The following is a 12,157-nucleotide window of genomic DNA, read 5'->3' as shown; positions in this document are numbered from 1 at the left end:
CACTCAGAGTGCCTTGCACGGGGCACACGTGGCCCGTGTGTAATAGATATGTCAGAAGCAGGAGTGAGTCTGTTATATGCCAGGAAAGGAATTTATAGAACACATCAGCTTTCAAACCAGTCTGTTGGCACCTTCTGAGAATATGTTCTGCTTTTCTTCTTTGGGGGCTAAAGTTTTTAATGCTTAAACAATAAGATTAATATGTTTGCATTACAAAGTGTATCGTATACATGCATTTTAAAAGCCAGGCCTTGTGAAGTTGCTAGAAATAGAAGCAGACACATCTTCTAATTCATTATTTCATAAGAATAGAAAAACCAGGTGGGAAGAAAACTCCTAATTAAAAGAAACACCTTTTTTCCTCAGAATAAGAATATTCTGGGTCACATTTACCCTTAAAATAGTGAATCTAAATATTTTTGTTAGTAAATTAGTAAATATTTTTAAGACGTGAAAATATTTTTTAGTTTAATTTCTAAAGAATTCTTAAATAAAATTTCATCTTTTGCGATAGAAAGTCCATAGTGAGCTTTTCATGTGATCCCTGTTTGGAAACCAGGACTGACTGGTAATTGTTCTTTATTTACGTAGTGTAATAGCTTACTCCGTGATCGTGGGAGCATTGATGGCAAGTGGAAAGGAAGTAGCAGGAAAAATCCCCAAAGGGAAGGTATGTTGAAGCTGGAAGGGCAGATGGTTGGCTGTGTGTTTAAATCCCAGCCCTCGGATTTTTGTGTTAAGATCCAGAAGTTCAACAGATCTCAAAGTGAGCCTCTCTCTTCCATATTAATTACATTCCTAAATTTCTTTCTTTTTCAGTTAGTTGACTTTGAAGCTATGACAGCCCCTGGTTCAGAGGCCTTTAGCAAAATAGCCAAAAGCTGGATGAACCTAAAAAGGTAACTACTTGGTGGCGGTCAGCAGAGGGCTGTTAGCTGTATAGGAGGAGCGGACCTCCTGCTCCCTTTGGAGCTAGCTGTGTGATACTGGGAGTACGCTCCCTTTCCTGAATTCTTACTCTGCAAGGGATGTAATCCCTTTTCTGAAGCCAAGATGTTCTGTCGTGTAGGACCCCTGAACGTGTGAGTCTACAGATAAAAATAAGTAATGAATAAAAAGCAAAGTGATACATGTCCTCTTTGTGTAATCAGGCATTCATCTCTCTTGGCTAATTTACCCTTTATCCCAAACTCTTAGGTTCAGTATTCAGGAAGGAACTTGAAAACTGTGAGCTGTGCCCATTTCAGATGTGCCCTGAGTGGGAGCACACTTTTACTGCACAGTAGATTTTTGAGAAGGTGGCACTTCACAGTAACGTAGGCGAGGAGTGCATGTGAGTCTGTAAACACTAACCAGACATCATCCCCTGTGGCTGCCATCACGAGTCCAGCACACCCTGATCTTTCCTGGCTCTTGTTTCCAGGAAATTTGGGATGAAATTAAACCCATAGATGCGTTAATAGTTAAGAAAGAACAAGCACATGTCACTGACCTTCTTTATTCTTGCTCCTTCTCCATGTTTTCTCCATCATACCCCCTCCAATTTTGCCTTTCCCATCTGTTGGACACAGCAGCCGCTCTAAAAATTGCTGGGTAATTTGCGCTCTGTTTAAAACAGAGAAATTCATGTCTGTAGTGCAGTCTTGTTCAAGGTGTAAGTACGTTACTAGCTTTGTAACAATCGCTTCTAACAGTCGCTCGTTGCTCCAGTGTATTCCCGTTTCAGGATTACTGGCTCACACATGCTTTAGTATAATATGACCGTGGGGTCAAACGTCTTGCTTCTGTCTCTTCTGTAGTTTTACAATGTGAACCTTCCAACAATATTTTAAGGAATGAATAAAAACCTGCCTCCCGTTGTGCAGGTGCCATTTCACACCGCCCTCCGGCATGCGTGATCTTGTCCTGGGCTCAGGGTCCCCCTGCGAGTTAAGAAGACTGTGGCTGGTCCTGCTGATACGGGCAGTGGGGCCGGAGAAAGGGCTGTAGCCAATAAGGAGCTGGGCCGGCCGGGACCCTGTGTCTCTGATTCAAGTCTAGCAGTTCCCCAGCGGGACATGTGTGAACAGTCACGCATACAACAGAGCTTAATTTTCCTTTCCGAAGATTCTGGCTGAACTGGCCAGCAGCCCATTATGGGGGCCCCTGGATATCAGGTCCCCAGCCATAGAAGCATCCGTTCTGGTCACAGCTCCTCCCTGCTTTTGTAAAATTGTCTGACAGCATACATATGGGGTCATTGGAAAGAGACTATTAAAATAGGAATAATGCCTTTTTTTGTGAAATTGTGTTAATTTTCATATTCCTTTTTTGTGTTTTTCTTTTCCAGTATTTCACCTTCTTATAAGACTCTCCCATCCGTGTCAGAGACGTTCCCGACATTAAGATCAATGATCGAGGTGCTAAACACTGACTCCTCTCCACGTTGTCTTAAGAAACTCTAGTTATGCTGTGGTATTTATACGAGTAAAGGGCCGGACCTCTTGCTTCTTAAGTTATTTTTTAAAACATGGAATTATAAAGAAACTAGGTCCTTTATTACTTTTGATACCAATTTTTGATAGGAATTGAATACTTGAAATCATTTTCTTTACTTTTCGAACCATAACAGAAATCATGAAAGAGGGTTTTTTTTGGGGAAAAAAGCTCTATGTTGGGGCAGGAAAGTGTGTGTAGAGGCCAGCGGCCTTGTTGGTTTCCACTTACAAAGTCCTAAAACTCCTTCCTTACAGCAAAAAAGTTGACTTCAAAAACCAAAAATTAATCATTAAAAGGAGCAAAACCAACAACAAAACGGGAGTGTTTTCGTTCCTTGAAAGATTTGGAGATTTTTCAAGGCCTTTTTATGCATATTGTGATAGGGCATCGTGTTTCTCCCTCACATAATCTTCACAAGCGGGTTCTCCCTTGTGTTTGAACGATGGAAGATTCATGGGCCGTCCCGTGCGCTGTCCCCGTGCGCCGCCAAGCTCACTGCCGCGCTCACCGCTGCGAACGTTTGTTTTGAATGATGCAGACAGTATTTGCCAGTGACCCAAACACTGAATTATTGAACCATGTTTTTTTTTTCTCTGTGTTGGAAAAAATAAACGAGGGGTGATTTCTATAAATCACCAGTTTTTGACACTGGATTATGTATGCTTTTATTTTGTGAGCTAGTTTTGCTTTCAGGTGTAAGAACTTCCAGAACATGATGGATTTTTTTTTCCCCCAAGAGAGGGTAAATGACAGTGAGTAAAATGGGTTCATTAAATTATTGCCATTTCCAAATCATTTTCATTTTTCTTCGGTGTTTGTTAAAGAGTTGAACTGTTCACTGCTTTCTGCTATTTAGTTTTGGTCTTGAAATCTCACGGAAGAGTAGCAGGCCAGTGTCTCGGGGCGTCGGGGCTCGTGGGGAGTTTAGCACCACTGGACAGGAGCAGTTGTCTGCTAAAACACGGCTGTTTGATAGAGACGACCTGCCCTTCGGACACATGCCCGAGTATTGACACGCTTCAGGACAGCCACCGAGTGTTCCTGTTTTCGTCTCCTCTGAGGGAGGGCAATAATGATCCCAGTTATCAGGCACACCCCATTTTATGAGCAGGTTTCACACCCACAGGTCGGTTTTTCTCCTGAGACCAGCATTGTGCTCCCGGAAGACAAGCATCTGTTTTCATTTTGCAGGTGAGGGAGCTGAGACTCTGGGAGGGGGTTGACGCTCCTGAGACCCCGAACTGTTGACGCCCCGGTGCTGATTCCAGCCAGTCCTCTCCGAGCCCAGGGCCTGCCCTGCCCCACTGTGGTCTCCGGGACCAAAGATTCAGTTCGCAGGCTCTTCTCAAGACTCAGAGAACACAGCACGGCATGGTGTAGAGTCTGCACGTATCTGTTGCGTTTCTTGGTGCTCTCAGCTTTGTGCTGTTTTGACCAAACTGACCTAGCTGATGACTTAACCATAAAAGGGCTGCATCCAGACATGCTGTGCAGGATTGCAAAGCAAGATGGCAACTGCCATCTTTTTTCTTTCTTTTTTTTTTTTTTTAAGATTTATGTATGTATTTTAGAGAGTGCGCAGGTGCGTGAGTGGGGGGAGGGGCAGAGAAGAGAATCTTCAAGCAGGCTCCCTGCTGAGTGCAGAGGTCCATGCCCTGAGCTGAGTTCTCTCTCTCAACGACCCATGAGATCATGACCTGAGCCGAAACCAAGTCGGACACTTAACCCACTGAGCCAGCCAGGTACCCCTGACTTTTCTAAAATCTGACAATATATCTAAACCCCAGAGTTAGAACATATTTTTCTTGAAACGTTTCCTAAAACCAACTCCATATTCCTACGTTTCAATTTTTATTTAGAAAGCCCAGTTTCTCCTCATTCAGGTAAGGTGATTATCACATCAGAAGTACTGACATGCTAAATTCTGTGACTTCAAGATGTTTTGGGAGAACATTCCATCTTCTGCCCCGAGTCCTAAGATACTCAGGCCAAGTTGACTGTGGTCTGAACAAAATACTACAGGTAGTTCTGTTCGGTGGCCAAGATGGTGCTAACCGCTGGTGCTCCCGTTCCCATCTTTAAGGACTCTTGTCACAAGAGATTTGAAATGCATTTTTATGTCGTAATATTTAAAGCTCTCTCATCACCTCTTCTATTACATTGAAAAATTGCACCTAAAAATCAATCACAGTCCCGTCATACAAGTTATTCTCTGTTTAAGGCTTTTTTAAAAACCATAAATTTCTTTCTTAAAAATTAGAATTCAGTTTGCTTTTATCCTTAAAATTTCGTATCAGAACTTTTTTGGTCTTTCTGAGGACAAGACCACCATGTTTCTTTTGTCTGTGTTTGGTTTTTACCTCATTAGCTACTCTTACCCTTTTGATTTTATGGCGTAAAATTAAGGCCCTCCTGATAGGTGGGTGACATCCTCAGCCTCTTGCCCCTGCAGCTCTGTGATGAAGAACTGGAAACATTAGAGGTTCATCTCTGCCCCGGTCAGATGCGAGTGTGAGAGGCTGTGTTCCCAGCGTCACGCAGGTGGGTCCAATTGGGTGCATGCATGCTGGTTCTCTCATACTACAGCTATTTCCAATACCGGGCCTTCAGATAACTCACTTGCCTCCTACTCGTCAGTCGTAGAATCTCTTTATCCACTAGAGAATTTGAAACCTGTGTTAGAGGGGACCGTGGATTAGTCTGGAAATGTCACCCAGAACCCAGCTCTTTTCCTCGCGGCCCAACACCGTCCATTAGCAAGGCAGCTCTTCTGTCCCTCCTACAAAACTCCGCCCCCCTCTTCCTTGGCTGCATTGCTACCTCCCCAGATTGTACTCTTGCGGGACCTCTTCGGTAGTCTCTGGCTTATCTTCCCACTGCTGCGCTTAAATCCCTCCCAGCCTCTCACTGCCCTAAAATGAAACCTAGTCTGCCCGAATAGCCCACCTGATGTGGCCTCTCTCTGTTCTTCCAGCCTCACCTCTTACTACTCCCCTCATCCATATGCTCTAACCACACGCTTCTCCTTTTTTAAAAATTTATTTCTTTAAGTAATCTCTACACCCAATGTGGGGCATGAACTCACAACCCTGAGATCAAGAGTCACTTGCTCCTCCGGCTGAGCCAGCCATGCACCCTGTTTGTACCACTGATCCACCGAGGCTTTTTCTTCCTGCTGTCCAATAAAACTTTCTGCGATGGTGGGAATGTTCTGTGTTTGCCTTGTCCAATATGGTAGTCACCATCCACATCTGGCCGCTGAGCACTTGAAAGAGAGCCAGTGTGACTGAGGAATTGAGATTGTAATTCAGTTTTAATTAATTTACATTTAGATAGGCACATGTAGCTAGTGGCTATTCTAAGGCACAGCACAGCTTAGAGAGACCCTGGTTAGACTTTAGGATTAAAGTTTTTTCCACAGAAATATTCCCAAATGATGTTCTCTGTTGGCAGTTAATATGAACTTGATGTTTACAGACTTGTCTGTATAGCTGAGCTCTATTTGTAAAATTGCTCGGAAGAATTTAATATGCAAACTTTCCAAAGACTTAAACTTAAAAAGATCTTCTAGATAAAACTTGTTAGTAAAGGAGGAATTGTATGTGAAACTTTTCTGATATACTTACCTTCCAGTAATTTGTAAATAAGGAAAGATTTATGGGGATCAGACCAGAGATTAAAAAGCCAGTGTGTCCCAGACCAGATTTGGCTGAATTTGTGAATATAACTTAAGATGTCCATGATGGAGCTGCTAATTCCTTGCCTGGAAGTCTGTTCCTTCCCCACCTTTCCCTATTTCATAAATGGCACCCTTCTACCCAATGGCTCCAGCCAGAAACCCAGATGGCCTCCTTGGATCTACACTGGCTCTTCCCTAGTTTCCAGATCACCACCGGGTTCATCATCATGTCCAGTACAATTTACCTCTCCAAATACTCCAGATAGGTTCATGTCTAGCCATCATTCCAGTCATTCCCCAGCCCATGCTACTTAAATTTATATTAACTAAAATTAAATAAAAGTAGGGGTGCCTGGCTGGCTCAGTCAGTAGAGCATGTGACTCTTGATCTCAGGATCATGAGTTCTAGCCTCACGTTGGGTGTAGAGATTACTTTTTTAAAAAATTAAAAGTAAATGCTTTTTCTCAACAAGTCTACCCCCATTTCAAGTGCTCAGTAGCCACATGTGGCTGGTGGCTACCATATTGGAAAGGGAAGATGCAGAACATTGCCATCATCACAGAAAGTTCTATTGGATGGTACTGTTACCCTGAAGAGAATAACAGCCCCTCCACACTTGTGTCCCTGCGTAATGGGAGCCCCTGTGGTTTTAAGCAAGAGTCCAGGCATATACCACCTATTCCCCTTCCTCCTTGCAGCCACTGGTCTGTCAACACTCCTGACTCCTGGCGCCTACCAGGCACCATGCTGAGCGTAAGACTCAGCTGAACTGCCCAAACGCTGTGGAGGTTCCCCTGTTGGCCATTGCTTCTCTGTTCTTGGGTGCCAACCTGGGCTTTGCCTTCTCTATGAGGCTTGCTGCCATCTTTTCTAGGGAGATTAAAACCAGATGCTTCCCTCTCCAGGGGGCGAGGCCATTTTGGAACTAACAAATTTTGAATATTAAGGTACTCAAGGTAGCACTTTTCATAGCGTTGAACATTATTAGCTTATTTAATCCTCTCAAAAACCCCACGAGGCACTGTTTTGTGCCAGTCCCAGTCTGTCAATAACCAGTGTTATGGTTGGACCAGCACTTGTGGTTCTTACCATTATTGCAAGGTGCCCTACAGCAATAACCATTGAGGAACTTTGAAAAAAGAAAGGTTTATTACTTACAGGACCTGGAAATTATACAGCACACATGGGGCCACACAACAAGGTCCTGGGAGGAGAAAGAGCATGGACCTGGGGTTCTGCTTTTATTGCGGTTGAGGATGGGAGGACCTAGGGTTTCTGGGCTCACTCTATCGATGAATTTAAAACATAAGAGCAGGAATTTAAAGCACAGGAAGAGAAAAAAAAAAAGTAAGAGGCCCAAATGGTAAGTTATGGAAACCAACCAAGATCCCTAATGCAAAGAAGCCTCAGTGGGGGAAGGTGGCCTGGCTCTTTATCTAGTTGTGTGGCTGGCTGTCAATGTGTTTATTCAGATAACCTCTTTGAAGTGGATACCTGGGCCATCAAAGCTTAAGTCAGGCATGTGCATTATAAAAAAGAGTTTATACTACAGGTAAGCACTTGTGTTATCCCCACTTTGAGGGCTCACATAGGGAAGCCACTTACACCTGTAACAGCCCTTGAAAATTTGCCACCTCGTGAGCACTCAGGGAACCTGGGGGAAGGTGATTGGGAAGGGGGTGGTAGGGATCAACCCCAGCACCCTTGACCTTAACCCCAAAGAATAGGTACACTCACTAAGTCAATCAGACAAACACAAAGGAGACTGATTGCTTCCAGCCATCCACCAGGTAGAAATGCCACCACAATATTGAAGGGTTTCCCAGTAGCAGCCCATCAGGAGACAATAGAGATTGGCTTATTATTTAATGCAATTCTAGAGATCACCTGAGAATGGGCAAATTTGTCAAGGCCTGTAATCTCAACTAAGACTAGGAATTGTCACTTATTCGGATCAGAATTTAAAATAAATAACATCTGTCCAAAAATAGATTCTGAATCAATGAATCTTTTAATTAGTAGGCTTAGGTCTAGAACATTTTTTATATGCAAATTAAGTCCTTAATTACTGGTTTGGTGTAGAAGTAACTTCTGAAGCAAAGCAACCTCCTCCTTCAGGCAAATCCATGTATGTTAACTATGCGCCCCGTTTCACAAAGGTTTAAAATAGCATGTACAAATATGTACAACACCAAAGAACAATGCAAGTGGGGGAACAATGAACTCTACTAAAATGTATACTTATACATGTATTATATACATGCCTTGTTATGTACACCTATATACACCTATGTATATATGCATACATGAATATATACCATAAAATCTATATAAGTGTAATGAAGATGACAAGTAGGTCTTTAAGGCAGTTTCATCACACTATTGACCCAAGTCCATTAAAAACTTCTAAGTCTTCCCCAGCTGTGACAATGTTTGTTTCATAAAGCTTTGCCAGTTGATCGTTTTATCTCCATAAAGCATCATCTTATTAACATTGGTCTGTTCTTGCTAACAGCTGTTGTCCTTCTTCATTACATTGCAGAATCTGGCTGAATCCAGTATGTTACCTACCCTTTCAGTTTTGTGTCAGCAGTAAGTGAGTTCTTACTGGGATTAATCCAATAAGGAAAAGTATATGTACTCTCAGGCTTATTCTAGACTTTATACCTCCAAATGTATTTTCTTAAGATTTTTATTTATTTATTTATTTACTTACTTACTTACTTATTTATTTAAGACGGAGACAGCTAGCCAGTGAGAGAGAAACAAACTCCACGCTGAGCAGGGAGCCCAACAGGGGCTCGATCCCAGGCCCCTGGGATCATGACCTGAGCCGAAGGCAGACGCTGAATTCACCGACTGAGCTACCCAGGTGCCCCCAAAATATTTTTTTTTCAAGGTTCTCCTGTCATAACACAATTGACATTCTCGTTCTATCTGTGACTCTAAAAATTTATTGTCAATGAACGTTTGCATTAAGTGCCTTTAGGTAACTAGTAAAATCTTGACTTTTGCAATTCATTTAGTAACAACATTTAGTATCCAGATTTTCATTAAAAAAAATCTTCATCCATCCCCTTACTACTTGACCCCTCTAATTTCTATATCTTGGGTCAGGGCCACTGATACCCGAATGTTGGTAAATGCACAAACACAGTCATGCACATGCAGGCCTGAGCCTCCCTGAGCTTCCCAGCGTCCTGTGCGCATGAAGAGACGAGGAAGTACTGAGATTACGCCCTGGTACATTGCTCTTAGAACTTTTCTGAGCAGCCAGAATGTCTGAGATAAAAGACAAAACCGTCTTGTCAAATTCTTCCCTTCACATAGTATAAATGCAATGGATTTTTCCATGGGGAGGTGTCTTGTCTTAGTAGTGCTGAGTCCTTTCTGTGCCAGACTCTGGAGGGGCTCATGAACTCACATGGCGTTCATAACAGTTGCTCAAGGTAAGAGGTAAGCTGTGCACGACTTACATGGAGCATGATACCTGTTCTTTACACAGGCAACTAGATGGACAGTGATTGCTGGAGCTGCGTGTTTCTATATTTAAAATCGAAGTTATATTTCAAAACCAAATGAGAAATTCAGCTTTATTTAAAGAGATTTGATTTTAAATTTGATATTTATGAATGATAATTTATTGCCTTTATTTTTATTAGATCATACTAAGCATTTTAGAAAGCAAGTATTTTGTTTAAAACATTTTTACACTTTTACATGTTATGAAAATATATTCAAATTTTGTCTATGTTGACTTCAATTACATCTTACTTTTTAATCCTTTAGATTATTACTAGAGCACAAATTAAGTGAAAATCCTGAATATAACATTACTGATTTTGCTGAAATTAAGGCAAGAAGAATAATTTTATGGAATTAATATGATTTATGAATCATGTATATCTTTATTACTCAGGTGGACTTCTCAGTCTATGGGAGCACCCAGACGTGTAATTATGATTAAATTCAACTGTCCTGGGGGGCACCTGAGTGGCTCAATCAGTTAAGTGGTCTGCCTTCAGCTCAGGTCATGATCTCAGGATCCTGGGATCAAGCCCCATGTTGGGCTCCCTGCTCAGTGGGGAGTCTGCTTCTCCCTCTCCCTCTGCCTGCCACTCCACCTACTTGTGCTCTCTCTCTCTCTCTCTCTCTGACAAATAAATAAATAAAATCTTAAAAAAAAAATTCAACTGTCCTTGGTATTTTGCCAACTTTTGATTATATAAAACCTGTAACCTTACATATATTTATTCATATATGTTGTCACAAAGATGTATTCAGATAGGACAGAACATATTCTTTTTTTTAATTTTTTGATGCAAAGTTCGATGATTTATTAGTTGCATATAACACCCAGTGCACTATGCAATACGTGCCCTCCTTACTACCCATCACCAGCCTAACCCGTTCCCCCACCCCCCTCCCCTCTGAAGCCCTCAGTTTGTTTCTCAGAGTCCATAGGCTCTCATGCTTCATTCCCCCTTCTGATTACCCCGCCTTTCTTTATCCCTTTCTTCCCCTACCGATCTTCCTGGTTCTTATGTTCCATAGATGAGAGAAACCATATGATAATTGTCTTTTTCTGCTTGACTTATTTCACTTAGCATTGGACAGAACATATTCTATTTGACAATGGAATTATAATTTCCAAGTATCCAGACATTCGTAGTCTTGCTTTGGGCCCTCACAATGTTAGGGATGGGCCGCAGGGGCCTGTCTCTCTCTCTTGCTGTCTGCAAACCCGTGCTCCCCACTTGCTGGGTGCAAGGCTACCACAAGCATTTGCATCCTGGGCCCACACACAGGCTCTTGCCCTCAGTTCTAGGCCTGGAATCTCAGGGAGAGGACTCTGATTGGGCCAGTTTAGGTCATGGTCGGTGACCACTTAGACCCATCAGTCGTCGCCAGTCATCACCTGATAACCTTGTAGCAACAACAGAAAGGGGGTGTCTTGGCAATGTCTGGGCTGACCATCCCTGACTTGTCCAATATACTTTGCTAGAAAGTGGTCTTATTTTTTTTCAACAGACCTCTCTTCTTAGTGGTTTCAAGTCACACATTTAATAATGTCTCTTACTGAATGTAATTTCCAGAGGTAAAGCTTTTTAAACCTGGGTTACGAGAAGGATGGCCATCCATCCCAGTTTTCTGGGAACAGTCTCAATTTACACCTGTTGTCTCACTGTAATTATTAACAGTGTCCCTTTCATTCAGAGGTATTCTGGTTTAGGTGATAGTTCATATCATGCCCCTAATTATAGTGACTTTATGTTTGGTAGCATGAAAGTTAATTTATATTCCTGTTTGGTCCACATGTCACTTTCCTCCTGGCCATCATTTGGTCCCTGCGACTACTAGAGGCCAAGCAATGTCTTAGATGCTGGAGATACAGTTGAGTAAGACAGAAACCCTGTCCTGAAGGGGCTCACGGTTCTACTAGGAGAGAGAACAAAAATCAGGTCATTATAATACAGCCCAAGAGATCTGGTGGGAACCGAGGGTGGGGGAGTAGCTCTGCCTGAGAAAACTGAGAAAGACCCCATAGAGGATGACACATTGGACCAGATGACATGAATCTCCACATGGCTGACTTTGGTGTATTGATTTGGCATATTGAGATATACCTCTTATTTTTATTAGCTACGTAATCCAAAACCAAGAAGTTCATCATTGCTCAGATGATCGCTGATGAGAGAATCAGAGCCAGGATGCCTTTCCAACAATGAATGTGGGTCACCTCATCCCCAACGTCAGTCTTGGAGTAGGTGTCTCCAGTGCATGTAATTAGGAGAGCAGAGTGGGATGTACTTGTGCCCCACGTAGGACTACCAGAATGTCCTCAAGTCCCTGGCCGAGGCACCTGCCACATTTCATAGTCGGTGTCCTCTGAGGCTGGTCTAGAACCATGCAAATATTCAGTCGGGAGACCTGGGCTCGGAAGCCAGCCCAGCCACCTACCATCAAGCAAATCACTTAATCTTCCTAGCCATATCTGG

At 42.6% G+C, this 12,157-nt stretch overlaps 1 protein-coding gene across 19 annotated transcripts in view; it reads left to right on the top strand.

Annotated features, from left to right (window-relative positions):
* The window catches only part of LOC113259039 (tetratricopeptide repeat protein 13), an 84,032-nt gene extending 75,194 nt beyond the window's left edge, over positions 1-8,838 (top strand). For 12 of the 19 annotated variants that reach the window (XM_026504189.4, XM_026504193.4, XM_057307644.1 and 9 more), the window contains 3 exons: positions 592-670; positions 820-899; positions 2,330-3,131. In XM_026504189.4, the coding sequence (XP_026359974.1) occupies positions 592-670; positions 820-899; positions 2,330-2,444 (274 nt within the window). In that variant the 3' untranslated portion in view covers positions 2,445-3,131. Of the gene's footprint in view, positions 1-591; positions 671-819; positions 900-2,329; positions 3,132-3,669 lie in introns of those variants that run through there. The other 7 variants (XM_057307642.1, XM_057307648.1, XM_057307641.1 and 4 more) reach the window with 5 other exon arrangements.
* Positions 8,839-12,157: the final 3,319 nt, after the last annotated feature.

This window comes from Ursus arctos, unplaced genomic scaffold (genome assembly GCF_023065955.2).
Source record: "Ursus arctos isolate Adak ecotype North America unplaced genomic scaffold, UrsArc2.0 scaffold_53, whole genome shotgun sequence".
NCBI classification, from domain to species: domain Eukaryota; kingdom Metazoa; phylum Chordata; class Mammalia; order Carnivora; family Ursidae; genus Ursus; species Ursus arctos.
This window is presented reverse-complemented; position numbering and strand designations above follow the sequence as displayed.